Source organism: Thunnus maccoyii, chromosome 16 (genome assembly GCF_910596095.1).
Source record: "Thunnus maccoyii chromosome 16, fThuMac1.1, whole genome shotgun sequence".
Lineage (NCBI taxonomy): Eukaryota > Metazoa > Chordata > Actinopteri > Scombriformes > Scombridae > Thunnus > Thunnus maccoyii.
The window spans coordinates 13148514-13176351 of NC_056548.1; the positions used below are offsets into that span (position 1 = coordinate 13148514).

General features: G+C 44.5%; 1 protein-coding gene across 1 annotated transcript; it reads right to left on the reverse strand.

Moving 5' to 3' along the window:
- Positions 1-413: 413 nt before the first annotated feature.
- On the reverse strand, positions 414-27505 carry dync1h1 (dynein, cytoplasmic 1, heavy chain 1). The gene is made up of 77 exons (XM_042436819.1): positions 27106-27505; positions 25999-26086; positions 25708-25881; positions 25302-25557; positions 25012-25198; positions 24611-24882; positions 24240-24467; positions 23474-24127; positions 22926-23348; positions 22646-22825; positions 22349-22498; positions 22064-22210; positions 21812-21952; positions 21474-21650; positions 21111-21221; positions 20861-20980; positions 20511-20750; positions 20162-20317; positions 19847-19960; positions 19620-19730; positions 19321-19530; positions 19046-19192; positions 18770-18936; positions 18440-18613; positions 17966-18320; positions 17661-17855; positions 17285-17567; positions 17068-17168; positions 16771-16930; positions 16326-16566; positions 15840-16236; positions 15466-15704; positions 15205-15361; positions 14893-15117; positions 14532-14762; positions 14286-14426; positions 13918-14151; positions 13581-13787; positions 13331-13452; positions 13074-13239; positions 12761-12924; positions 12479-12608; positions 12214-12347; positions 11993-12107; positions 11745-11906; positions 11364-11578; positions 11058-11262; positions 10788-10961; positions 10545-10664; positions 10295-10415; positions 9825-10020; positions 8900-9017; positions 8591-8806; positions 8291-8503; positions 8045-8172; positions 7750-7903; positions 7462-7608; positions 7087-7237; positions 6696-6949; positions 6430-6564; positions 6243-6337; positions 5972-6146; positions 5723-5798; positions 5443-5603; positions 5233-5344; positions 5049-5109; positions 4841-4964; positions 4555-4668; positions 4290-4460; positions 3947-4164; positions 3738-3841; positions 2486-2694; positions 2068-2221; positions 1772-1914; positions 1458-1626; positions 977-1101; positions 414-879 (listed from the first exon to the last, which is right to left on the reverse strand). Exons 1-77 carry the CDS (start codon positions 27353-27355, stop codon positions 751-753), a joined length of 13923 nt encoding a protein of 4640 aa, XP_042292753.1. The 5' UTR covers positions 27356-27505; the 3' UTR covers positions 414-750.
- Positions 27506-27838: the final 333 nt, after the last annotated feature.

Here is a 27838-nt window from a genome sequence, read left to right on the forward strand (position 1 = left end):
GGATTTTTATTCATTATTATCCAACTCATTAGTGGTAAGAGAAAAAATAAGGCATTTTTTATTTTTTCCTTAGACGTATTGGAGGTTAATGGAATTTGGGAGACTTGTCTGGTAACCATTCACTATGTTTCAGTCAGTCAGTTTCAGGGCTCCATGAATGAGGCCTTTGGAGGCATCTTTGTATATAAGTTTGTATAACAAGTCATGTAACGCTCATGGCAACTGTGAAGGCAGAGATTGTGGGCAATACTAGACCTCATGTACAAGGCTATGTGGACATATTGAGCTCTCAGATTCTATTTGCAGGTCCTGTATTTCCTCTGCTGTTAATTAAACAGCCATCAAACACCACACACTTAAAACACACTTAAATAAAACATTAACCAGAAGACAAAAAACACTGAGGTCATTAATGCAGTTCATTCCAACAGGCTTTATTCAATCTAAAAACATACAGGTTACTTTATAAAACAGGTTTTCCCTTCAACTTCCTTATTCCACATTCTTCTTCCACTCCTTATTCACCAACTAACAACATTTCCACGAACCTTCCAAGACACTTTCCAAAAACACTAAGACTACGTACTCCGGATCACTGCTCCACAAATGTTACCGACTACATTTTATATTGGAATGAAACAGGCTACAAACTACTCTTTTTAAAATGGTGGTTAATAGGCAACGAATGTAAGTGATTATAGTGTGGTTTAATTATCAATATGTCAGGTCTTTAGGAATGACTTGTTTCTTCTACTCTGTGCAGAGGACAGCAACCCCACGCTCATAGAAGCTATGTGGATCTTCCTTGGTGGCGATGTCAAAGTCGACGGTGAAGATGAGATCAGACCTGGTGAAGTTCAGGTACACGGGCAGAGTCACCTGCAGCAGAAAGAAAACAAAATGTGATGACCACAGCAAAGGCAAAAATCCACTGACAATATAGATTTTTAGATAGAAAGATGTATAATCTACATACCACGTGTCTCTTCTCAGCATTGCTCTGCTTGATCCAGCGGAGCTGAGTGAGAGGCAGCTCCGTGGAGATGGCGGTGGACAGAGACAGCTTGTTGTTGGCACAGGTTGCTCCCTGCAGTTTGAGTCCTGGAATATTGAACAAAACCAACATTAAAGCTTAATACAAAAATCTGAAGAAAAACAGAACAATCTGTAAAAAAAAAAAAAAAAAAAAAAAAAAAAACACTTGCACACAAAGTCATGATAAGCAACTGGATTCACATTTTGAAGACTGAATGTCTGCTTCACACAAGACTAGAGGACTGCAGTGTATTACAGGCAAACAGATTTGAGGGGCATAACTCTACTCGTGACACTGTATGTCTAAAAGGATGATATGCCAATGTGCATACAGCTCTATGGTCACATTGCCTTAATGCAACCTTGTTATACAATTTGCAATCTGCATTCCCTGATTACAACACATGTCCTGGCTGTCTGACCTTTGATGCCGAAGCTGCAGGCGTCCAGTGAGGCACCCTGGGCGGTGGTGACATTGACCTCCAGACACAGCTCTTCCAGAGACCAGCTGTTCGCCTGAGCCACATACTGGCGGGTGGCGGTGATGTAAGCCTCTGGCACAAACAGGCTGCCCAGGCACACATGGATGTTCTGGAGAAGGGAGGGCAGAAGGGGGAAAGGCACCAATGAAATTGTATGACAGTGTGTGTGTGTGTGTGTGTGTGTGAGACAGATTACATTTTTTTAAGTGTTTAGGATTTTTGATTCTGTACACTAACAGTTGACCAAATAATACCTTCAGTTCCTTTGCACCCCCACTGGCGGCTCCCTGGGAGATCTGCTGCAGCTGTTTGATTCGCTCACTGAAGTCTGTCACCCACTGGATCACAGTCATGGAGACTGGAACCGTGTACCGACACCAGCTGCGAGGGAGGATGCCTGGAGAGAAAGAACGACCAGTGTGTACCATTGTTATTTAATGACATCTTGCTGGATAAGACCGGTCACAAATGTGCAGTAATTTTCTCACATTACTCATATGACTTCAAACGATAAGTAAGCTAAACCCATAAAAATACATATAGATTTTACCTTTAACAAGGTCGCTGATAAGTGTGCGCAGGTAGTTGGTCTGCTTCTTCTTGCCCTCGCACACTTGCACCACGTCGGACAGATCTTGACGGACCTCCTGCAGCATCTTGCCGCCCATCTTCACCTCACGCTCAAAGAAACGGAACAGCGGGTCCTGGTGTTTACGTGTTTGGAGGAAGAAGAAATTAAATGAAAAGCAGAAACTTGGCAGATGTATCGACAACAAAGAAAAGCAAGTGCTTATTCATCTACTGAAACTCATACCTGTGTTTTTGTTTTCATTTTAACTCATTAAATCATGAGTCTAGCTCTAAAATTTTAAAAGCTGATCAACTTAAAATTGATTCCCAAGGATGGTGGATTTTAGGACTCCTGCAGTCTGCTTGCCAACCACCTTTCCTCTTATTCGTGCCATTACCTTGATGTTCTCCACTGTGCGTTTGAGTGGATTGACAGTTTGGGGCATGAGCTGCAGCCAGTTGCAGGAAGTGGTGTGGAGGGTCCTCATCCAGGCCGGCTGGGCATCAGATGTGGACGAAGCGCGCTCCTTCTTCTCTGTCTCGTAGGCAAGGTCATCCTCATCCTCCAACATCTGCATTTTCAGCATCTTACCAATCATGTCAGTACCTGAGCAGCCCGGCGGAGGGAGCAAGTGACCAAGGAAGGAGGTGGGGAAGAGGTGGAAGACAGGACCGTGGTGGGAGGCAGGAAGGGGAGAAGAAATTAATCGTGGAACAAAAAACAAACAGCTTACCTCAAGGATGTGTTAATAAAGGGGTTGTTTTTTTATCAAAACCAAGGAGTCAGACAGACAAAGTAGAACAAAAAGACACACAGGGCTTCAGGCAATAATTCCATCAAATTTAACATTCAACATAGATCCCAAGTGAATAAATTAACTGCATTCTTGACTGACTGGATCTGTAAAAGAAATTAACATAAAAAAAATATAGGGTGGCAGGTTTGAGAGAGAAACTAAAGGATGGAGGGTGAGGATGAAGGAGAGGGAGAATGTGGTGGGTGGGATTGTTTGGAGGAGGTGTGGAGATCACTCTAACTGAGCAGGGAGGGAGGATATGATGGGGGAGCAAAGGGAATGGAGAGGTGTGGCTGTTTGGAGTCCTAATCTGAGGGTGGGGTGGGGATAGTATCTTAGCAAAGCGACATGATGGCTGTGAAATACAGCTGCTGGAGGGTGAGGAGACACACACCCTTCCTTTGGGCAGATCACCTTTAAATATGACGGCTATGACTACAGCTAGACTACAAAAACTACATAGCTAAACTGTATGACTGTGATATACAAGACTGTAACTAGGGGCTACTTGTGAAACCATAGAGAAGTAATTGATGAAGTGAACCAATAAGAAGATTAGCAGAGGGAACATCCATAACATACTTCTTTGCCACCACACACACACAGTATTCTGCCCAAAGCAGACGCAAAAATATAAGATCTTGGACCACTTGTTGCAATTAGACACCCTGTCAAAGAGTTAAGACACTAGAATGGAAAAAGAGAAAAATGGTTAATAATCTTCCCCATGAAAACCAGTTGAGCAGGGAAAAAAACAAAACATGAAAACTAAACAGACGGATGAGGAAGAGGAATCCAGTTAATGACAGAACACCAGAGTATGAATGATGAAGATGACAGGCATATGGCGTACCCTGAGTGGTGAGCAAGACCTTCTCAGCATTGCTAGGCAACCCGAGCCAAGATGGAGTCTGAGTGTCAGGAAGCATCTCTACCCAGTGCATGAACTCCTCGCGCCTGTGATAAATCAAAATTGTGAGAAATGTTATCATCAAAAAAACATTCTTTCAGCATCCATTAACTTAGGAGTGGTGTCATTTTAAAAGTTGTAAGACTATTGACCGAATGCCGTCGGGCATCTTGATGTCCTTGTGTCCGTCGACTTTGAGAGCCAGTTTGAACTCGCTGTCGAAGCTGCCCTTGGTGAAAATGCGGTCCAGGAAGGTGATGAGCAGACGCTGGTCAAACTCATTGTCAATACGACCACCGTAGATGGACTGGGCCATCAGGGTTTTCAGAGCTGCCCAGGGGATCTTGTCTGGTGCGATGTTCTGACGACCCTGTGTGTATAGGAAAAGTGTAAAAAGATTATCATACTTTTAACACACTGTAAAAACTCAAATACTTCAGTATCCAGTATTTATCTGATGAAGCTAGTATCAGTGAAGTAGTAGTAATCTCCAACCTTAGCAGTGTCGTCCAGCCAGGTGTCAACAGTGTCACAGGCAGAGCGGAGGTCAGACTCTCCAAACTCATACTTCTTGGACCAGCCCAGTGGTGCATAACGCAGACGCTCCTGGATGACGGCATGGAACCAAGCCAGCAGGAAATAGAGACGGGCACGCTCATTGGGAGCCTGTGGAGACATGGGGAAAAAAAAGGTATTCATCTAGAAAATGTGGAGGCAGTGTGCTTTTGAAATGTAAGTTGGTGAACCCGGCTTAAGTCACCTTGCACATGCGAGCCACAGGGATGCTGCTGAAGGTCCGGAGCATGTTGGCCTTGACACCAGGAGGGGGCTCAAACACAAAGATACGACCGGCACGAAGCAGATTCACTGGCACCTGGCAGGAAAAGACAACGCTGTGACTATGAGGTACGAAAGAGATCAGGAGCTTTTGAACTAGAGATGAGAGTGAATTCACAACTGTGGTGTCAGTTGAGGTTCACTTATGTCTTTGAATTCCATGTCAAGCTTATGAAATACTAGAAATTTTATTGAGTGATGGTGTATACCTTGGGGTTGATCTCCATTGTCAGGAAAAGCCTGAAGCTGGCATGAGGCTGCATAGAGTGGAGTTTCTTCTCCAGCTGCATCAGCCACCCGGGAGCCAGATGGACATTCTCCAACATCACCCACCTGCAGGACAAAAACAGTCAGGCCTACCAGTACAGAAAGCAAAGTGCACATGCAAAGAAAAAGCACAAAAATTTAAGTACCCACCTGCCAGACTTGACAGCAGTGTTGATGTCTCTGTCAGCCTTATTGAAGCCCTCAGCTGAACCTGTGGACAGTGGAAGAACACAAACATGAACAGTATCCTCACTAAGCTTTTGACTCAGGAAACAATAATCAGGATCAGGTTTGTGTAGGTCTGAAGATAAGAGTATATGAGCTGATTCCTTACCAATAGAGATGGACGTGATTTGTTTGTTCTCCTCAGCAGCCAGATCTCTGACCAGGCCGCTGGCATCATAACCCGGTACGGAACACATCAACACTGGAGTGCTGGGCTTCACCTACAGACACAACAGAGTGATGTCAGCAACAATTCAACAACACTGACAATGGCAATGACTGCTGGAGAGAAAATATTTGAAGCAATGTTTGTCAGTACCTCATTATCCACGATATTACCCAGGTCGAAAGGCTGCTCGATGATGTTCATGAAGGTCTCTCCCAGGACCTTTGAGACAAAAATGTGCGACATGGCAAGCAGACGGTCGGGGCGGAAGGTCTGAATCAGCAACAGCTGGTGCACTGCTTGGCCAATGGGAGCTGAGGAGGAAATGGCAAAAGGTAGAGCAGAGTGGGTTATGTATACATAGAATATTTAAAATCACCATCTGCTTGGCCTCTATGCATAATTTGAAAATCTGACAAGTCCATATACTCACTGGACTGTTTCTCCTCTGACCACAGATAAGGAACAGCCAGCTCTGGGGTGTTGCTCTCAATCCACATGAAGAATTGCTGAGGTAACAAACAAAACAAAACGATAGTGATCACCAATACAGTTCATAATCAAAGACAGTGGGTTTTTTTTTTTTAGATACAAGTGTGTTCACATTCAATTAAACACTTGTGTTCTGTTTTATTATCATAATATAAGCGATACCCGACCAACAGTATCTGTCAATGCTCACCTCGTCAGCCTCAACTTTGGCCACCAAGTCTTTGAATGCAGGCAGGCGGCTGAGGCGTACCATGGCCTCACTCTGGTCAGTGGTCAGACCCTTCACCTTGGGCACAGACATGCCCGTCAGAACAATCTCCTTACCACGCAGGAAGTGCTGGAACTCTGAGTCGTACGAAGGCTCACTGGAGAGAGATGGGTTGAAATGGTTAAGATTTATTATGGCTGATTTTATGTAATACAACTGTTGGTACTATATTGGTTTAATACTGGTGACTCACCTGGTCATGCCCTTTAGGCTGATCTTAGCCAGCAGCATGCAGAAAGTAATGTGGTCCTGATGCAGCATACCTCTGGCTACTCTGTTGAACGCCACCTACATCAAAAGAAAACAGACATTTACATTTGTCCACAACCTTCATACCACCAAAAGAAAAGTATCTTGTTTTGAAAAGGTGTGGTTCATACCTGGAAGAGGTCCTTGGTGATGACAGCAAGTCTCTGTGTGTGATCGCTGATGTTCTTGAGGTTGGAGTTCTCATACAGCACAGTGTGGTAAGTGTCCAGGAAAAAGTGAAGAGAATACTGGTACAGGAAGTGCATCTGGAACCAGATACAAACATTTGTTTTATTTAATGGTTGTTTGGCTTGTAGTGAGTAAGAGAGAAGAGGAAAAGCATAGCCATAAAACAAATAGAGGATTGGTTGAAGGAGCAAGTGAGAGGTGTTCGGACCTGGTTAAGAGCCTCCATGGTGAAGTAGATGCTGCTGCAGGCAGAAGACAGAGACAGGTATTGCTGTGACACTGCCTCCACCTCAGCCATGATGATATCCGTCTCCTCCACCTTCCTGGTCACCTCGGCTGCCTCCTTCTTCAAGTTCTCCAGAGTGGTGATGATGGTGTCATCATCAAGGATACGGCCCTTAACCTCATTGAGGGCCTGCAGCAGAGATTTTTCCAGCTGACGCAGACGCAGCTGGAACTCACCTAAAAAGACAAGAGGACAGTTGTTTATCATTTTACTGAACTCTTTCTGCACAAAGTCCTGCATCCCTGTCAGTGTTCATTATCATCCCCCTTTGTGCCCTGTCATTCTGTTAGTACATCTGCCACTTGTCTCTCACCCTGCAGTTTGAGGAGGTCAGAGCGTTTCTCATCCACATCGGGCCTCTCAGCCTTCAGGACCTCATTGAGGCACTGGCTCTGCAGGCTGCTACGTGTCACAGTGAAGTTGACGAATGTCACACGAGAACACAAGTCTGGTGGGAACTCAACCTGCATGAACAAGAGACACCATGTAACAAATTATCTCTCCGCACCACATTGTTCCATGAGGGAGATGCTCTATTACAGTCTAAGATGAAATCAATACAACTTTTTCTTGATGATAGACTTTAATATCAATGATGCATCAGTGAAATTCAAATCAATAAACTTTTTTTCTGAGGCAAGATTAGCTATAGACATAAAATATGATATATATGATATAGTCTCCTCACCGTTGGGTCTCGTGTGGAGAGGAAGATGACGAAAGAAGGTGACAGATCGATGTCCTGGTCTCCCAGGGTGATGAGGACACGTCCTCCAGTCCTGCGGACCTCTCTGTTCAGCACCGGGTTTAGGATGGGGTCATAGCTTTCTACGTCCTTAAAGGAAAAAAAAAAAAAAAAAAAAAAAAAAAAAGAGACCATAAATATTCAAATAATTTATGAAAACAAGTGTCCTGGAGAGTAAGCAAGTAGCGAGCACACAATAGCATATTGTCAGTGTAAAGAAGCTGTTCATACCTGGACCAGGAGCGGGTTTCCGAAACGCAAGGCACTCTCAAGGTTCTTCCTGAAGGCATCATCCAGGAAGCTGGTCCTGGTGATTTTGCGGTCTTTGTATTCATTCATTATGAACTCTGTGGCTTGGCCTGATGGATCGATGATCAGTGGGTACCTAGAAGGGGCAGTGGTTTAGGTCAACTCAAGGCCAATTAATGCTAAGTAATGCTGAGTGGTTTCAGTGACAAAACCTAAAAACATGATTTTTATGATACTCTTGTCAGTGTATCCTGACCAGTGGGCAACACATACTGACCTGTTGAACCTCTTGAGCATGATGGCATTCTCGGTGCAGAGGTCATCAGCTGGGAGGGAGTTGGCCTGCCAGCGGAGCCTCTCATCTGCGTTGGACAGGTACTCAGTTCTGGCGATGTCGGTACGGAACTGAGGGAGAAATTCAGGCCAATGGAAGTTAGGTATAATTCATGTCTTCTGACACAAGATTCAAAGAACCAATCCATGACTGGTGCACCCAGTCCCTTTGGATCAGAGCTTGAATTACCTGAATATTGGCTTGCTGCAGGTGATGAGACCAGGTCGTGAACAGGTTCTGTCTCATCTGCTGTTCAAAGTAGCCGGCATAGGTAATGAAAGCTGCAGAGAGCAGACAGTCTCCAGCGATGGTAGACATCTGGTTCTTAAAGGTCTCACTGGTCTTCTCCCAGCGGTCTCTTTCAGCTGACAGACTCTTCAGCAGGGCTGTGCTGCGATTCACCTACAAGGAAAAAACAAAAGAGTTTTGACTAAATGATTCAAGTCAGACACTTCAGTTTAGACTGGAACTAAAGGAATGATGACATACCTTAGCCTCGACTGCAGCCAGGTCGGCCTTGATGGCCTGGGCCTCTGAAATGAGGACAGCATACTCCTCCTTATAGCGGGCGATGCTAGCCTCCAGGTCTCTGATCATCTGCTCCACCTCTTCGGCCTTTGTCTTGTTGTCTGTGGCATCGTCCTCAAGCTTCTGCAGTTCATTGCGCAGAGGCTCCACACGCTTCAGCATGTCAGCGTAGTTAAGCTAGAGGAGTGGTGGAACATAGTATGCATTAAAGGAATACTCTCTTTTTCCAATACTGGCTGTTTTTATATTGTTTGACCTATTGTTCCTTACCTGAGCAATAGCCCATTTCACCATAGGTCCACAAGCCAGTGAGGCCCTGTTGACTTGGTCATAATTGTAGCTTGGGTTGGAGAGGTAGTTCTTCTTCATCTTCTCACGAATGGAGTCACTATATAAATGGGAAAAATAGTCCAAGAAATTAGAATATAGCACAATTTATACAGTCAAATACTTAAATGTAAAGTGTGGGAACATGATCATGAATCACAGGTTATTAAATATGAATAAATGGAGTATTGCTCAGGATCATTTAAGTTGCAGTTGGGGTAAGGAAGGTGCAGTTTCTACCATTGACACTGTGTAAAATGCAAAATCATGTGTGAGCAAAATCATGACAATGACCTCTAACTAGGATAGGTCCCAGTACATCAACCACAAGTTACCATCAGTTCATTTTCTGATTCATCAAGCGTTTTGTTTCAGAAACCTGGAAATCAGATTCCAATCACAGGTGTCACTTGATTAATATAGTGATTGAATATTATAAATTTGTGCTTCCATCAGAGAAAGACTAGACGGACGTTTGGACACCGGTACCTCATTTCCTCAGAGGAAAAGTTGACTATGCTGCTGATGAAATTGTCCCTGATAATAACTTGTCTGATTTTTTTCCAGTCATTGGTCTCCTCGCCCAGCATGAGGCAGATAGACTCCAGGGCCAGTTTGACTGCAGCTGGGGGATTGGTCATAGCCCGCACTTCTACTAGGTGCTGCCGCTTAATAGAACTCACAGCTAGTTAGATGAGAGGAGGAATGTGTTTGAAAGAAAGAAATAAGCGAGAGGAGGGTAGAGAGCAGAATAAGAGAAGGAGTTTGAAATGAAAAACACAAAGAGAGAGAGAGAGAGAGAGACACAGGGGGAGAGAGAGGGAGCTCTTTAGTGAACATTTGCAGAATACATTCTCTCTTATTTCACCTGATCTCTTCAGCAGAGAAGTTAACAATGGTGGGGATGAAGTTCTCTCTCATGATGATGGATCGGATCTGCTTCCAGTCCGTTGTGCTCTCTCCCAGGAGCAAGCAGATGGACTCAAGGGCCAGCTTCACGGCAGCAGGTGGATTGGCCATGGAACGCACCTCCACCAGGTGCTGCTTCTTAATGGACTTAACAGCTATCAACATCAGGTGAACAAGGATGTGGATTATGACAAGGCAAGGGGCAATGATGAAGGGAGGGTGTAAGAAGAGATCAAGATATAAACAGGGAGCCCTTGGACCAGAAGCAACCATGAGATAACATTGTAATGAAAAAATATTAGAGGGATGAACAATAACTCTAAACAACAGTCTAGATAAAATACAGAAGCAGACAATGTAGTAATGAATTTAACACGCTGTTAAGACAGCTGTGAGTAAAAAATAAATAAATAAAATAAAAAACACTACCATTCTGAGCCTCAATGACAGCAGGCTCCACCTGGTCCAGGTCCTCTTTGACACTCAGCTGCTTGTCCTTGATCACCTCCTGCTGCTTGTACACAGCCTCTTGGATCTCCTGGCTCATCACCTGAAATCACAACAGTAACAGTATTAGACTTCAGTTTCTATACAGAGCTAAAAAGGGATCACATCTATAAAAACACGTTAAAATGCTTGATAACATCAGGCTAAGCTTGTCTTGTAGGAGAAGACAAACCTTTTTCTTCTCAGCCTCCTGCTGGTCTTTGACCATCTTCTTCAGCTTGTCGTTGGCAGCTGCGTTCTTTGCCTCCAATTCCTGACTCTTGATTCTCAGGTCACGACGAAGCTCCTCCACCTTCATGAGGAAGCATAATTATTATCAAGGGAGTCAGGCAAGAGCAAGCAGCAGTTGGAAAGCACGACAAAAATTAAATTGACAAAGAGGTGGAATAAAATGTATGCTGTAAACTTATTTTACCTGATCTACAGTCTCCTTAATCTTGCGGAGACCAACGTTGAGGTGCATCTGCTGCTCCTCCAACTCGCTGCGTTTCTCATTGAACAAGTTGGCATACTGGTTGATGAAGTCCAGGTAGTGGCGAGGAGTGATGGCCATGGTGTGACCACCTCGCTTTGCCAGACGGTTGTTTGCCTGCATCGAGTTAAAAACAAGTATGCATTATCAAAATGTTGTATATTTTTTGTTAAATAAAACAAGTCAACTGCAAACCTGTAAACATATCCCTACCTGGTGAAGTGTCTGGTGTACAAACACACAGCCGTTGACGATAGCCTCACGGTGAGATGGTGGCTGGGGAAGTTTGTCGTAGACAATGGGCATGTAGTCTGGCACCTTGTAGTTCGGCTTCTCCAAATCCATCTTGCTGGTGAACTCCTTACCCACCTGATAAAGAGCCTCTGTGGACCAGTCTCCAAACCAGTTCAGCACACACCTGACACAGGGGAGAGTTTTCAGTTAACACTGAAGTATTCCCTGTAGTTCTCTGATGTCATGAACTCATTTATGCTCAGGGTTTATTATACATCTTCCTACCTGTTGAAGAGGGCAGGAGATGTGGCAGCCCTGTCCTTCAGGCCCTCTGATGAGGGGTTCATGGTGAAAACCACGTGGAGGTTTCTGATAACCTGGCTGGTGAACCACTTGTACAGCTCCTCGTGTGTGTCTAGCATCAGGCCCTCTTTCTGGGCTCCCTCCTTACACTGAGTCATCAGGGTGGCATATTCATCTCCCTCAAACAGGCCAGGAACCTACAGAGAGCAGGGTAACATTATCATACAGGGAACCAGAAAATGATGTGCACACAACTTAAAAAGAAATCTTATCTCAAAAAACTAAAGAGGTAGTGTTGTCATCTAAGGACCACAAAAGGTATAACAACTGGTGGTGTCCAATAAAATGATGGCAGCAAGTTACCTCTCCGTTGGCCAGCAGTGTGTTCATTCTCTCAAGGAATCCAGAATCCAGCACATTGGACTCATCCATGATGAAGGCGATCTTCTCATTCTTGCAACCTGAGCGACGCAGCACTGTACGCAGGTCCTCGTCAAAGTCCTCTCCAGTGTATTTCCTGTGTACCTAAACACGTACACAAAAATCTATAAATACAGACAGAAAATTGTAGCAATACGGTTCCCAGTCACCTTGATATTAAGTGTACCAACCTTGATCTGGTAGACACTAAGTCCGTTCATCCAGGCAACAAAGCGAGACAGAGTAGTCTTCCCGGCTCCACTCACACCAATCAACAGGAGATGGCCTTGAGGCTGACGGAAGATTCTAGAAGAGGATTTCGAGATTTACTCACAAAATAAATATACAGGTCAGAAATTCAGAATTCAGAAGTTTCAAGTCAACAATCAGAAATTCAGAGGCCGTTACTCACCGGTCGATTCTGAGGACGTGGTCCAGCACCTCGTTGAAGAGTACCAGAGGAACGTCCAGCTCCTCCTCATAGAAGACCTTCAGACGGGCCTTAACATAGTCCCTCAATTCCTCCTGTTCCACTGGGATATAGTCCTTCATCCACAAACAAGATAGTCAGTAAAAACGGAAACCAAACTGCTGAAGACTTGAGGTTAACTCACTATATTTTGGTCAGGTTACCAAATCAGGAATAACAAAGCATGGTCAACCTTTTACGAGTTTACCTTGGAGAGCCAGTTGCTGTAGAGGATAGGCCTGTTGAGAGCCTTCTCCTTGTCGATGTTAGGGAAGTGTTTGAGAGCAACCATGTCAATGTTTTCATCTGTCCATCTTCTTTCTTCATCACCAACCAGCCTGGAAAAAAAAGAGCAAGACCAGCCATATTTAATCACTTTTAGGCAGTTAAGTGGCACTTTATCTGATTTTTTAAGTAGACAAGAAAATATACTTACACATCTAATACTAAACACTATCAATATAATCTACTTGATAAAACTTGCACTCACCTATCCTGGAAGAGTCGGAGAGCCTCATGGGCCCAGATGCGGATAAGCCCCTCCACAGGGAGACTTTCAAGCGGTCGCAGGGCCTCAAAGATACCCCTCACCCAGCGAGTCATCTCTCTGGGAGAGTAGATGTAGTGAGGTTGGGTGTCCTGGGTGAACCGCTCCTGAATGGGGGAGAAAGGGGACAATATTGTGAATGAAAGGAAATTCAATAAGCCTATCAATTAAATGTACTTATCTCTAGTTTATACACTAGTTGCTGTAACATCATTATGCAAACTTGATGTTTTCATCATTTTGCCATCTCCTTTACCTGAGACATGGTGTAGAACTCAACCATGGCAGCAGTAAGAGGTTCAGCATAAGTACGCAGAGAGGGGATGAGGCGCAGCATGGCGCGGTTGAAGGTTCCATAGATCTGGGTGAGGGAAGCTGGGCCTGGATAGTCCACATACACCACAGGAACGTGACGCAGGAACCTAGAAACAGCACACAAACAACACAGCCACTGTTAGGGTTGGTCATTTGTAATGTCTTATGTTATTGTCATTTCAAGAATGCGAACTGTACCTGTGTGTGAGAGGCTTTCTGCCAGGATCAGTGGGAGGATTACAGGCTCCCACAAACTGGATCCTCTCCAGTTTTACCCAAGTCTGGTCAGAGGTGCGGTAGAAGCCTCCATGTTCCACCATCTGCAAAGAAAACACAACAGGAGAGCCTTTATCATAAAAGGAGGGAAATCAAACTGGTTGCTGAGATAAATTTTCATTTGTGCACTCAATGTCCCATCCTTGTGACTGTTATACACAGTGTACTATACCTGTCTGATGAAAGAGATGACTCTCTGTGTGCCGTACTTGTCCATATCTGGTAGATTGATCTCATCACAGAACAACACCAACCACTTGCCAAGCTGGACAGGGGCAAGGACCACGCCGTTGGGGGTACGGCGGTACTCACAGTAGTGGTCAAAGGTCTTCAGCAGCAGCTCTGGGGTGGTGGCGCTGGAGAAGTTCAGACCAACAACCTAATAGGGGTTTCATAATATTCAAAAGTTTAGAATTTTAAAAGGTACGTAAGACTGTTACATCAAATTCCAATACTCCACTGAATCAAGTATTTATAATCAAAGTTAATTATTTCATATAGTCTCTCACCTCCATGTCAGGCAGGGCCCTGAGGGCGCTGAACAGGGTCATGGTCTTTCCAGATCCAGGAGGTCCACACAGCACCAGCGGTTTGTGCTCTGCCAGCCATGTGTAAAGCAAAGCCTCGTGACGAACAGTGTCCAGGGTGGGAACCACGACATCGGGAGATGCCACCTTGTGGGTCTCTACCTCAATCTGAGGCACCTTGCCCTGCCAAGACTGCCACTCGCCTGAGATGCAAACCTGAACGTAGAGGAAATTTTGAAAATTTGGGTTACAAGATTGCAAAATAATTGCTTTGCTTTCAGTGACTTGCAGATACAGAGAATCAAACATTTTCTACAAGGAGGTTGAGGTTGTTCAAGGCTCATCTGTACCTCGTAGTCAATGATGGGGACATTGGGGGCAGAGGGGAGGGGCACAGTGGTGATGCGACGGATGTATTCTCCAAGCTCAGCCCTCATCTTCAGCCGTCCGTCACCAGAGAAGGACCAAAGCACGGCGTAGATCAAATATTTCTGTAGGGAGACAAGTTTCATCAATAGTAAGAAAATGTACATATTTATATTGCAAAAAACTCCAAAGGTGATATGATGACGGAAGTGCAGAAAACAGAATATTACCTGCATGTATTTCTCTAGCTGATCGATGGGCATGGGGAAGTCAGGGTGGTTGTTGTTGTAAAGTGCCACATTGCGGCAGGCCTGGTGCATCATTGAGAACAGAGAACCCAAGCAGCGAAGGCGGGTGAAGTCCATGATGTGCTCCATCTTGGAGGCGTGCTCTAAGGCCTTGATGACCAGGCCTGTGGAGGTGAAGTACGGCTGCAGGACAGCTGCAACATCACGCTGGATCTAGTGGAAAATATACATTGGGCCATCAATAAAGAAGAAATGTCACATTTTGACAAACTTAAATGTGTTGTGCTTGTTGTGTTTTCTTTTGTTTTCCCCCCATCGAGTATATTGTCTCCCCTTTAATTACCTGCAGCATTGGTGACGCAGTCTCCTCCTCATCTTCTGTGCCCTTCCTCTTGCGCTGAGCCTCGTCCTCTCCCTCGTCCAGTGGGATGCTGCGAATGCGAGCCAGGAAGTTGTTGAAGATCATATCAGTGCTGAGGACATCCTCACTGAACCAGACCATACCGCAACGAGACACAGTGGCCAGTGTGGCGTACTTCAGATCCTGTACTTCAAACATTACACGCACCTGGAGGGGAGAGAGAATAACTCAGGGTAAATACCAAAATGAGGCAAAAAAATTTTGTTTGTGTGTTTGAAATGCTGTTGCTCTTACATTTGGTGGCAAGCTGAGACGCTCTCCGTTGGGCAGAGTGAGCAGCTTGTTGTCATCCAGGACAGAGTTGAGATTTTCAACCCACTCAGGGTCGACATCACCATCAAAGATGATCCATTGACGCTTCTGCAGTTCACCTCGCACATTATCGATGATCCTGGAATTGAAAAAAAACAAAACAATTTTTACATCAGTTATTAATGATAAAAGACACACTGAGTACATTTATAACCTTTATGATGAATAATCATAATAACTCACTTCCTGAGGATGTGTGTGAACAAGCCATCAGTCCATTCACGGGTGTTGGGGTCCAGGGTTCCGTACAGGTGGTCCTTGCTGATGGCCTTAGGGTCAATGATGTGTGCCACACCCTCAACACCCTCCAGCCTCTCCAGAGCCTTGAGCAGCACCCTCCATGCCATGGTCTTCCCACTACCTGAAGGTCCCACCATCATCAGACCGTGGTTGATCTGTGTGATCTGGTACAGCTGGAGCACCTGGAAGAAGTGAATGAAAAATATTCAAAAAATGAGTCACTACTCAGGATGCCTGCTGGGGCTTCTGTGCCTCCAGAGGAAGGGAGAGACCTGTATCTCAATAATTACTTGTGTAAACTACACTTTGCTTCATACCTTCTCCACCCACATGCTGCCCACATCGTCACCGTCTCCGTATGTGAGGTACATCTCCCTGCAGACTTTCTTCAGCTCCTCCCTCAGAGCAGTCATCTCTCCACGCATGTACTGCACTCCAGGGAAGACATCTGACAGCAGGCTGAACAGCAGAGGGATATCTTCTGCCACCAGCTTAGGAACCATGGTCTCACACACACTCTGGATCAGAATCTCTTGTTCGGGAAGGTTCTCAGCAATTTCATTCTCATCAACGTCTTCTCCACGCTCTTTCTTCTCTCTTTTGATCCTCTGAATGCGCTCACGCTTGACATTACCAGCACTGACCAGCACACTCTTTAGAGCTCGGAGGCCGAAATCGTAGTGACTCTGAGATGACAGCTGCTCATCACACAATCTGAAATAGAGGCAAGGGATAAATTAAGAGGGAAACAAAAATCAACATCTTCTCAAAGCTATTTAAGATTCACTTAGACAAGTACATACTTGAAAAAGGGTACAATTTTCTTAGCGAGGGTCTCAGCCGTGCGGAAACCTTGTGAGTAAAGCATGACCTGGGCGATGAGCTGCCGGTCAGGCTTGGTCATAGCCAAGCTACGGAACAGCTTCTTCAGATTGTCAGGCAGGTTAGAACGGCCAGCATAGCCAGGGTTCATGGTGATGAAGATGGCCATGTCTGGGCTCACCTTCACCTGCTTGTTCAGGAGCTCTGTGAGGACGGGCACACCTGAGAGGGAGACAGATGATAGCTTAATTACATGGTAGTTCTCAGAGTTTTTTTCTTGGGTGTGAAGAAAATAAATTAGTTGCATCGTCTTTGACCCTTATGTTTTGGCAATGGAGAGGAAAGGAGTTCAGACATACTAAGTTGAATCTGGACATTCTTGTAAGACTATTGGAAAACCTCAGTTCCCACACATATAATACTTACTCCTATCTCTGTTGGGGTTACTGTGCTCTCTCAATGCCACCTGAATGTACTGGACCTGCTGGGAGACAGCAGACAGCATTCTCTCCTCCAGACGGTTAAACTCATCAAAGCAGCCCCAAGCTCCCACCTGGCACAGACCCACGAAGATACGACCCATGGCCTAAAGACGAGGAGGTCAACGAAAAAGATTTGAATGTTAAATGACAGACAAAAACTAAATCCTGTAAAATAATCAAGTGCTTTACTAATTTAGATGTGCTTAGCCTGAGAAATTAGAATCTGAATGAAGTCATGTACCTGGAAGTCGAATGTCTCATCACAGTTGAAGACCAGGACAAAGCGGCCCAGCTGGTGACCCAGGGCTTTCACTGATTCAGTCTTCCCTGTTCCAGCAGGACCTAGATGAAGGACAAGTTCCGTGAAGTTCAGTGTTTTATATGTAAAACTTTAACTTTCTATCTAATTCTGCATTTCCTATCTGTAAAAAAAGAAAAGAGAAAAAAAAAGGACATACCAAATGGTGACCCTCCAAGGCGGGCCTCCAGAGCCTGAGTCATGGTCAGATAGCAACGGTCTGTCAGAGGGGTCTGGACAAGCTTGTCCTGGACACCCAAATACTCAAAGCCATAGTTGAATTTGGCATTGGCCATCTGAATGGACAGCTGTTGTAGGACATCTGTCTGCTTGGGGTCAAAGTAGAAGCGCATCTGGCTGAGCCACTCGAAGGATTTGGGGTTGTCTATCTTGTTCTTGATCAAAGTCCTGGTCACGTCACGTTGGTGCACCAGCTCGGTGATCTAAGAGGGAGCAGAAGTAGTATTTCAAACAGAGTTTTCATCAGACAACATTCTTTTAAAAACATACTTTTACAAAAAAAAATTCCGCCTTACCAGGTGCTCTAGTTTCCTCCTGCGAAGTGGAGGCTGTTCCATCAACACGGTGTCAGCCAGCACATTGAGGGTGGCCTCCACATTTGTTAGTACTCCCTGCATGGGTGTCATGTCCCCACCACCAGAGATGGTGGTCAAGGCAGACTCGATGTTCTCAGACCAGGCGATCTGGGCAGAAAGGACCACCAGCTGGGCCTGTGGAGAGAGGAAACAGAAGTGGAATCTTGTGAACATGTCACCATATTTACATGTGTGTATTTGGGTTGAACACTTTAATATATGTGGTAGATGTTCTCAATACCAACCTGATAACGATCAATCCAGTTGATGTACTGGCTCAGGTCAATAGCTGTGCCCTGGTTGAAGCCTGTGACCTCTGTGACGGACTCAGCTAGCAGCTTGGCCAGTGTCACCCTCATCTCCTTCTCCACAAGCGTCAGCCACTCGTTGATCTTGGGGTGCTGTGTGATGGAGACTGGTGTCTTGTAGAATATCTCCTCACCCTCACGGGAGGAGATTCCCAGCACCTCTGTGTTATCCTCGTTGAGCAAGATGCTGGAGACACCAGCGAACATCTTTTTGAAGTGCTTCTGCAGTTTGGCCACATTCTTGCTGTTGCCGATGATCTCGAGCAGGTCCTCGTCTCCCACAAAGTAGAACCTGGGAACAAAAAGAGTGTGATGTTTATCTGAGGGTATTAGTTATAACCATTTCTAAATTTTCTTTTCAATATGCACATTCCCTTCTTTGCTCTCTCTGCCTCAGTGTCATCTTCTTACCTGGGGAATGAGGATCTCTCCCTCTCCAAGTATTCTCCCAGAGCTTTCTGGATTTTTCCAAGAAGGTCAGCCAGCCTCTCCAGAGATCTCTGCACTCCTTGGATGTTCAGCACATCCATTACTAATGGAGACTTTGTCACCTTCTTCATCAACGCCAAGAACTCTGTGCTGATACTGTGGAATAAAGGAGAAACAGATTACATTAGGTTATAGGAGAAAATATTGTTACAGTAGTTATAATACTTAAAATGTTATCATGACAAGTGAAATTAACAGAAAAAATTATATTTTGTTAAAATCAAGAGTAAAAATAAGGGTCCTCTGGGTTACCTCTGGAACCTCTGGGTTTCTACAGGCAGCAGATGTTTGATGTCAGCACTGCCTGTGAAGATGCCTTCCAGATAGACCCAGCGGCGCTGGACATCAATCCAAACGTCAAACAGAGCCATGATGCGATTCAGCTTATCTTCCCAGCTCAGGGCATCTTCCTCAAACACCTGGGAGGAAAAGAAAGAGGAGCATGGTATTGTTGAAGTTCTAAGAAAATTAAATATTTGTAAAATTTTAAACTACTGTCTTAATGAAACAACATAAACCTCTATTTACCTTGTAGTAAGGAGACAACTTCATGGCAGACACACTGTTAATGTGTTCCTTGACCTTGTTGAAGAGGTCATCCCAGCCTCGAATCAGACGACACTTGTTCTGGTAGTTCACCAGGTCAAGCTCGTATGAGTTCCACACTTCACGGATCTGAGGACAGCAACCACAGAAATAATATTATTCAAAACTTCATAAACCAGACAGTAAAATTAAAAAATGTCAATGGACCCCCATTAGCATTACAACTATGCTGCATAATCTCTTCCCTCCCTTTTCACCTGTTTGAGGAACTCCTCCAAAGCCATCTCTCCCTGGGCTACCAGGAGAACATCCTTCACCACCATCTCATTCTTCTGCAGATCCACATCCCAGATCTGTCCCAGGGTCAGCTCTGATGGGACCCAGTTCACATGCAAACGCTTCATCAGCTGCTTCCAGTGGCGGTCCTTCAGAGCCTCTGATTTAAGCTCAATCACCAACATGTTAACCTGGTCAGAGAAAGGAATAGGTAGAGAATTCAGTAACACATTTTTTTTTTCTTGTGGGTCAAAACTTGCCAGAAAACCAACTGCCTGACCTTGAGGTATCCCTTAAGCAGCCTTTGGACATACTCGTAAGAAGCATACTGTCTCAGTCTTGCTTGGAAGTTCTTCAGCTGGTTCAGAAGAGCATCCAGACTCTGACGAAGCTACAAAAACAAAACAAAAGAACAAAAGAACTCTTATATATGCTATAGAATTTCACAAATATAAAATGGAGATTCATCGATCCAACTCATCTGAATCATTACTATGCATTTGTTACCTTGCGTGGCTGTACAGACACCCATGGCTGCTCCTTCATCTGGTCAATTTGCTCCCAGACCTTTGACAGCTCGGACCATACCTCCTTCAGGTCATGCAGTTCCTCCAGTGCCACCTACAGACATAAATGAGTGACAAAAAATATCTCTGTTTAGTCATCACGATTATTCTGGAAAAGGACCTGAAATCAATGCATTATGGATAAAATATTATTTATATTCCAAATTTGTGTTAAGTTAAATACTTTCTTCCTCTTGTAGTGGTCTTTTATAGATGGCTTAAAAAAAACTTTTATGTAAATATGCGTGGACATTACCTGCACCCTCTCTTCACTGCCACTGAGCAGGCCAGTGTCCGTGAGCTCCAGAGCTTCTTTGGCACGAGCACACTTCTCTCTTTCAACCTTCAGACGGCCAAAGTTGCCTTCATAGATAGTCAGAGACTGAAGAGCCTCCTCTGGACGCAGGTTCCCCTAGTGAACAGATGATCAGACACACATTTTAAAAATACCAAACAATTCAATTAAAAAAATGTCAAACATTTGATGAAATTATCTCTGAATCATCTATGAATGATAGTCACAGTAACAAATGTCTTAATCTGCTATACTACTTTAACAATTAGCTGTAACCACAAAACTATAACACATTTCTAGCTGCTCTTACAGCAACTGGTTTGGTCTTCTCCCAGTCATTCAGCAGGTCAGTGGTGCGGTTTTCAACAGCTTTGTCCTCCTGGACGATCTTCATCTGCAGGTTGGCCACCTGCTGCTGGATAGCAGTGTCCTTGCGCTTCATTATGTCACTGAAGGCACCCCATTCTCCTTCAATGTTGTCAATGTAGAGCCAAGATGGAGGGAACTGGAATCTCTGCTTCTCCAGCAACCGCTGTCCGTTACGGAACAACTAGGTGGCAAAAGAAGGAGAATTTGATTTAAAACTCAACTTTTTTTTAAAGCATGCAGTGACAGAAGAGCCTGTAGGAAAGCATACCATATGTTTTACAGGGTACTTACGTCCACATTTTTCTCAAACTGTTTGATCTTACGCTTCAGGGTCTGGACGTATGTTATGAAGTTGACAGCATCTGAGGTGCTAGCAGTGTCCACAGAATGTTGCTCCAGGTCTTGACGGGACTAATGAGGGAACAAGAAAAAGTGAAGCGATAAGACAAACAATTTCACAGATTCATCACTTTATCAGTGTCTCACAGTGATGAATGTAACCCAGCTGGGTAAATGATGTTTCTCCATTATTATGTTTTACCTTGGATATCTGGGCATGGAAGTCTTGCATGTTCTGTCCAAGCATCTGGCCAAACTTGCTGAGCACTTCTTTGTGCCAGGAGTCATACTTCAAGTTCACCTTGGATTGGACCTGATGTCAAGGAAAAATAAAAACATTTAATAAAAAATGTGCAGGCAAACAACAGGATACTATAATGTGGGAGAAGAATCATGGAAACTACCATTATGTTGTAACGTAATACATTTGCACAAATAAGGGGATTTATTATCAAAACGGTTAATAATATAGAAGTATAAGATTAATATTCTTTGCAAAGATTTTGTCTGTAAAATCATTTTTATGTGGTCGTAAAACTGAAAACAAAAGTCAGGTCATTATTACCTTGCCATAGTCAATGATCACAGGTCCAAATTCTTTCCTTGTCTCTGCATTGTCAAAGGTTCCACGTGCTTTGCGGATCTGGACCAGCAGGGCCTGCCACTTGGTGAGGTCTTCACCCAGACGGTTGTAGATATTCTCAGCTTGCATGTCCCACAAGCACTGGTATTGCAGCCACACCTGGACATGGGCAAGAAAGAAAAGTCAGTGAATTAAAGAGGAATAATCACAAATCAATATACATGCATATATAACAGTGAATGAAAAACAATGAATGGCATAAGTAAATCAAAGTTATGATAACACATTTTGTTTATGTTGCTAAAACAGGCATCCCTTACCTTTACGTACTGCTCCACCTCATTGACGATGTCTTCGACTGCATTGTAGGCCTCCTCCAATGCTGCAGGGCCATCTGGCATCCTGGTCAGGGCATTTCTGTAGAACTTCTCTTCCTCCGACAGTTCGTAGTGGACGCCCACCTTGTGAGGAAAGACATATTTGTTTAGATAAAAGCAACAGCACAAGTGAAATAAGATGGAACTTAAAAATGACCAAGACAGCACTACTCAAATAGTTTTTATGGTCCGTACCTGGTATCTCTGGCTCTGGATTCTAGGAAGAGAAAGGATGACCATCTTCCAGGCAAACATCTCCTGGTAGAGCTTGTAGCGACAGTCTTCAATTGGTGGGTTAAGGTAGATCACCTGGTTGGTAATCCTCAGCTCATGGACAACATTCTGGCAAATAAAATAATATAGTTTGTTATAATAAATAGTCAGCTGTGTCCAGGAATCCAATGTTTTATAAGTAATGTAGAAGTAAAAGAACAATGACATGCCACAAGGCAACGCAGGGTTACTAGTCACATAGCTCACCTTGATCTTGGGCTCGCCTCCAGGTTTATGGCTCACTTGTGGAGCCTCTGTGTCCATGTCCACATCAGCTTTGTCCTCTACTTGACCGCGGAGCACCTGGGTCCAGGCCTTGAGACCAGCCTGCAGACGCACTCCCAGGATGCGTTCAATCTATGACAACAAAACAAAATCAATGAAAACCATTCAGGTCAGCCACATGTGAAAATATACAAAGGTTGAAATGTGACTCAAAGTGGTCACAATTTAAGTGAGAAAGACAAATAATCCTTGTATTGTTTGCAAATTTGAGATGCTAACCTCAATGTCGAGTTTGTTGACCCAGATGGGCAGGTTGGAATAGGAGTGCAGATTGAGGTCATCCACGGCTTTCTGGACACGGTTGAGGATTTCAGAGAAGGTCTTGTTGTCGAACATGCAGGTATCCAGAGAGCGGACCTCGAGATCTATTTTTTCCTCAATCAGTAAGAGGTCATCCACCTGGAAGCAACACACAGCAGAGAAAAGGGCATTAAGTAAACAAGAGCATTTCTTGAGTAATTCTAAACTGACATCGTGGTGACAACTTCTCCACACTGACCTTCTCCTGGAAGTTGAAGACTGTCTCAGCCAGCCTCTGAACATAAGGATCCAGCTTGTAGGACTCCCAGACCAGAGTGATTCCTTCAGTAATGAGAGCCTGAACCTCTTTCTTAAGCCCAGCCACCAGCAGGGAGATAGAGGATCTCTCCTCTACCTTCTCACAAGTGCGCTCATAGGTGCGCACGCTCTCGATCAAAGAGATGGCAAATGGGTACAGCTGGTTAGCTTGGTGAGCTTTGTTGACGATGGCCAAAGGAACACGGAAGCTCAGCCACTTGAGATTACGGACCTCCTTGGATAAGGTGATGATCTCTGGGAGGAAGTTGACTTTAAGCTTGAGCATGTTTCCTGTGCGTCCACGGGCACGAGTGCTCTCAATGGTGAAGATGCGGCCAGACACACCAAGGTTACGCTGCTGCACCTGGTTTACAAAAGGATGACATATTTTTAGAAATATAAAAAATAAATGACAAAAACATGCAATGTAACAGAGGTGAAAATTTTCAAATGTTAGAGAAAAATGTCAGTCAACAATCCGCTCCATACCTTGCGAGCCCAGTCATCAAATATCTCTTGAGTATTGAGTTTAGCCCTGAAGCTATCTCCATCCTGCTTCAGCTTCAGCCCCTCCACATGGTTCTCCCAGCCTTTTCCAAGGACATCCTCCACCCTCTTCATGTACGCAGTCAACTGACGGTCAATCTGCTTGGCCCAAATGATGGATCCAGACACGGGTGGCAGATCCCGGACATGGCTCATTTTACACGCCTGGCTTTGAGGATACTGCACTTTGAACTTGTCATGCAGCGACTCGATGTCATCTTTCACACGCTGGATGAGCTGTGTCTGGTACTCTCGGATAGCACCGCGGATGTGGGGGCGCACAAAGAGAGCGTTGAAGCGGGAGAAGATGCGGAACATCTCATTGGCGTTCTTGGCGGTTCCAAGCTGATCACGCAGGCGGGCAGTGATACGGGTCTCCACGCGGTCGATGCGTTCATCATAGCGCTTCATGGCGGCTTCCCAGGCTTCCATTCCTTCCTTAGACACATCCAGGCCATCGACCTCTTTGACATTCTCGTATGCCAGGTTGACCTCCTCAATAGCATTGGCATCGGCCGCATCGAAGAGAACTCCAGCAACCTTCATATCTTGAGGCTCAACTGTCTCTCCGGGGGCGTGCTGTGGCACAGCAGAAACCTGGAGACAAAAAAATTATAAGAAATATTTCTCAATCAAGTGTTGATAAAACAAATATTAATTTCTAATTTGTTAGGATCTACAGGAAAAGAACCTTAAATGTATTCTTTACCTGAGGCCGCAGTACACGGACGATGACAGCCCTCAGCTGCTCATGTTGCCTTCTGAAACGTCTCATGTGATCCAGACGAGACTGGAGCTTCCTGTGGGCGGGGCTCAAACGCCACACCATCTTCAGGTTCTCCTCTCTCTTTCTCTTCACAATGTCCCTCAGAAGCACCTGCAGTTTCTCATACTCATCCTCCCAGGTCTGGAACACCTCGAAGCAAGCCACCATCACCTGCACACAGACGTTCAAGATGTAACAAATGATGTTGAATTTAGGAAGACATATAATATTTGAGTATGTGAAAGCAAGTTCCTCTGGGGACAAATTATAATCGGTGGCTGGTATTTTGTACCACGGAGTCAATCCACACCAACCTTCTCAAACTCCTCGTAGGCAACATGCATGAGCTTCCTGGTGCCCAACACCTTCAGGAGCTGGGAGCTCAAGTCCCTGGAGATGGCCTCAACTAGACGCAGTGCTCTTTGGATGGGGTACTTGGTGTTCCTAATCTTTTTCAGGTGAGTGAATATGGCCATCAAGGCCTGGCGGATCTTATCAAGCTCCGAGGCAGAGAGCAGGTCATTGAGGGGGAAGTCCTTCATCAAAGGATTGTAGTCATTGACGGTTTCCACAGCCTGTTTCAGACCTATAAGTAGAAAGGATATCCATTTGATCAATACTTTATTTAACTACTAACTTTATTATAACTATTACCAGTGCAGGAAGCATAAATGAAACAAGACAAGTGTCATGGTTTCCAGTGGTTGCCACTCACCAGTGTCAGTGTCAAAACTGACAGTAGCATGGAAACGTTTGCCATGTTTGAGGATGTCCAGTGTGAGCAGAACCTCAGGGCTTTCTCTCTTCTCCTGGATCCTGTTGAGGGCCCTCTCCAGATTCAGCCAGAAACTGATCTCCTGCAAGGCTGTGCCTGATGCTGGGTCACGGTCAAGTTTGGTCACCTGGAGGTGGGTGACAGAGAAATAAATCCAGTGGTGAGTATGAGGGGAAAAATCTGAATTTTTTTGTTTAAATCTGAGATAAAAATACAAGAATGCCTCTTACCTTCTGGATCTCCCTGATCCAACGATTGACTCCAGATTGCAGCTGGTTAAGGAAGGTTGGGTCCTCCACTTTATCCCCAAAGTCAGTGACCTTGGGCTTCTCCCCACGCTCATATAACTGCTTGGCGATGTTTGTGATGATGGGGTGGATGAGTAGACTGATCTCAGGGATCTCAATGTTCTGCTGCAGGTGGAGAAGGCCCATCTCCAGCTCAGCAATCTTTTTCTCAACTGAGGGTGCCATCTTATCCCCATCTCTACAGAGGTTGTGAAAGAGATTGAATTTTTGTATTTAGTTGTAAACATTTACTACTAAATACTGAGCTCAGTTCAGATGATTCAGTTCATTTCAGGGAACGTTTAAAAAAAAAAGAAAAGAGAAAAACATCTAAAAATATAAGGATTACCTGTCTGCCTTGCCAGACTCACGGATGTAAGACTTGAAGAAAGGTGCGACTGCGTTGCTGATGAAAGAGTGGAGCGTCTCATAGGGAGAATCCTCACTCAAGGTCAGAACTCGAACTTGGGTTGATATGGGCTTGTCTGCATCGATGACACCTGTCCTCTTGATGAAAGCCAAGCTACAGAAGGAAATTAAATGAGAGAAATGGGGGTTCATTTCTATGCAGTGAATCAAACAAAATCTTTTCAATAGCACAGTTGCTTTGGAGGAAAGTAGGTGGCAGTGCATGTTTTACCTGTTAGACTTGAGCCCATAGTGTATATCAATGCTGATGTTGTAGGTGATGCACTCTTTCTCCTCCTCTCCTTCATCTCCAACATCCTCTGTGTGAAGAAAAAAAAATAAAATCTTGTTATATAAAAAGTCTTATTTGAAGATAAACAGACAATTCATGATATAAATTGCCATAAATTATAAATGGGTGTTTACATCAGCCTGTATGAGGCCGCTAGGCAGGGGATAACATTATCTGTGTATATTAATAAGCCATGTTGCCGTAGGATGACAGTGCAATCATCTGCTTCAAACACCCCCCTCCCCCTTGCAAGTGAGGTCATGGCTTGTAGGAAAAGACAGCCGTCTGCAGACACTGCGCACTCTGCATTGCAGCATCAGTCTTCTTAGTGCAAAAACACAAATAGACTGGGGCAATCATTCCCTGGCTGGGAGTCCAAAACCTTACAGGCTCAGTCATGTGCAGTATCAGGGGATCAAGGTTCAGCTCTCATAAAACATTTGTAGAGGCAAGAGGCTCTGAAGCACTTGATTTATTCACCCAGAGGAAACTGAAGATAATGTGTTCATTGTGACAAATTAGTTCACATGATAAAACCCCAAGAAGGTGCACACAACATGACTTGCACTTCTGACACAGGATCTATTCTCTTTTGATTTTAGATGTTGGTGCTTGTGTCTTGCTTTTAAATGGGGACTTGTGTTGCATCTGCACTTTGTTTGTTTTTTTCTGTCTTTTTTGTAAAAGCATCATATGTTAAAACATAATTTAACAGTTAACAGTGAGCGCCTTCATTAGTGTGCATTGTCATCAGACCAAGTTTTCCTTTCCCACCCAGTGTGGCGTAGTTTCCTTTCAAAATAACGATGTGATGGATGAAGATAGCAGGTTAATATTGTTATCTAGCCTTCTGCAAAATAGCTATAGCTCACATTTAACGTCAACTTGGTGAGAGTGGGTTTAAAGCTAGCTTAATTTATTCGTGATGAATAGCTACAGAAACGCTGCGTAAGTATGAATGTAACTAACTGTAAGCTAACGTTGAATAAATTGTGCTATCGTTAATCAGATTAAACCAGCTAGCTGACCATCCTTTGCTTATTTTACCTTTGAGTGCGCTTCTCTCAACCAGGATGGTGTGAACCTGGGGGTCGGCCAGAAATTTCCTCATCTGCTCCACGGTGCTCTTCTCCTCCAGGGCGGTTTCCAGTGAGGCCGGGGCCTCGCCGCCATCTTCCAGGAGCAGCGGGACAAGTTTCCGAATGTGTTTCTGCAGCACCGAGGCATCAGCGACCGTTTGGACCGCCGACACCTCCATGGTGCCGGAGTTTTCTTCTGTCCCCCCGCCGTCGGACATCCTACAAAGCGGTCAGCGACGACCGGTGGTGGTTTAACAGTGAACAAAGAAACGAGGCTGGCGTTGTGTTGCTAGATGCAGTAACTGCCGAGCTGTCCAGTGGCCGACTGCCGCTGTCAAAACGCCGCAACCGTGGCAGTCAGATTTATTTACGCAATGGATTGTGGTACTTGAGGTTCAAAGGGTTCGTGTTCCAGTAGATAATTACCGCCAAAAACTACATTACCCACAATGCAGCTGAGCGAATCAGATTTTTTTTCTCTCTTTGTTTTAACCGTGTATGACAGCTAGAGGGAGAAAGGGAGTTGTCTCCAATGATGCAGCTAAAATCTAACAACAAAGCTAACAGCAATGCAAAGTGATAAATCTTTAATAATAGTATTAATAATAATAACTGCTGTAAGCTAATGGCAACCTCTCTCACAATTTATCTGACTTATGCATAATGCATAATAACTGTACTTGTTTCGCTATGCATCTTAT

Bases quoted from the DNA above. Each gene is read 5' to 3' on its own strand.
- dync1h1 (XM_042436819.1), bottom strand. From the start codon at position 27,355: ATGTCCGACGGCGGGGGGACAGAAGAAAACTCCGGCACCATGGAGGTG. The intron at 18,614-18,769 runs GTAACCCAGAGG...TTTATTCCACAG, and splicing joins GAAACCCAGAGGTTCCAGAG to TATCAGCACAGAGTTCTTGG. The intron at 17,568-17,660 runs GTAAGGCGGAAT...GCTCCCTCTTAG, and splicing joins GGAGGAAACTAGAGCACCTG to ATCACCGAGCTGGTGCACCA.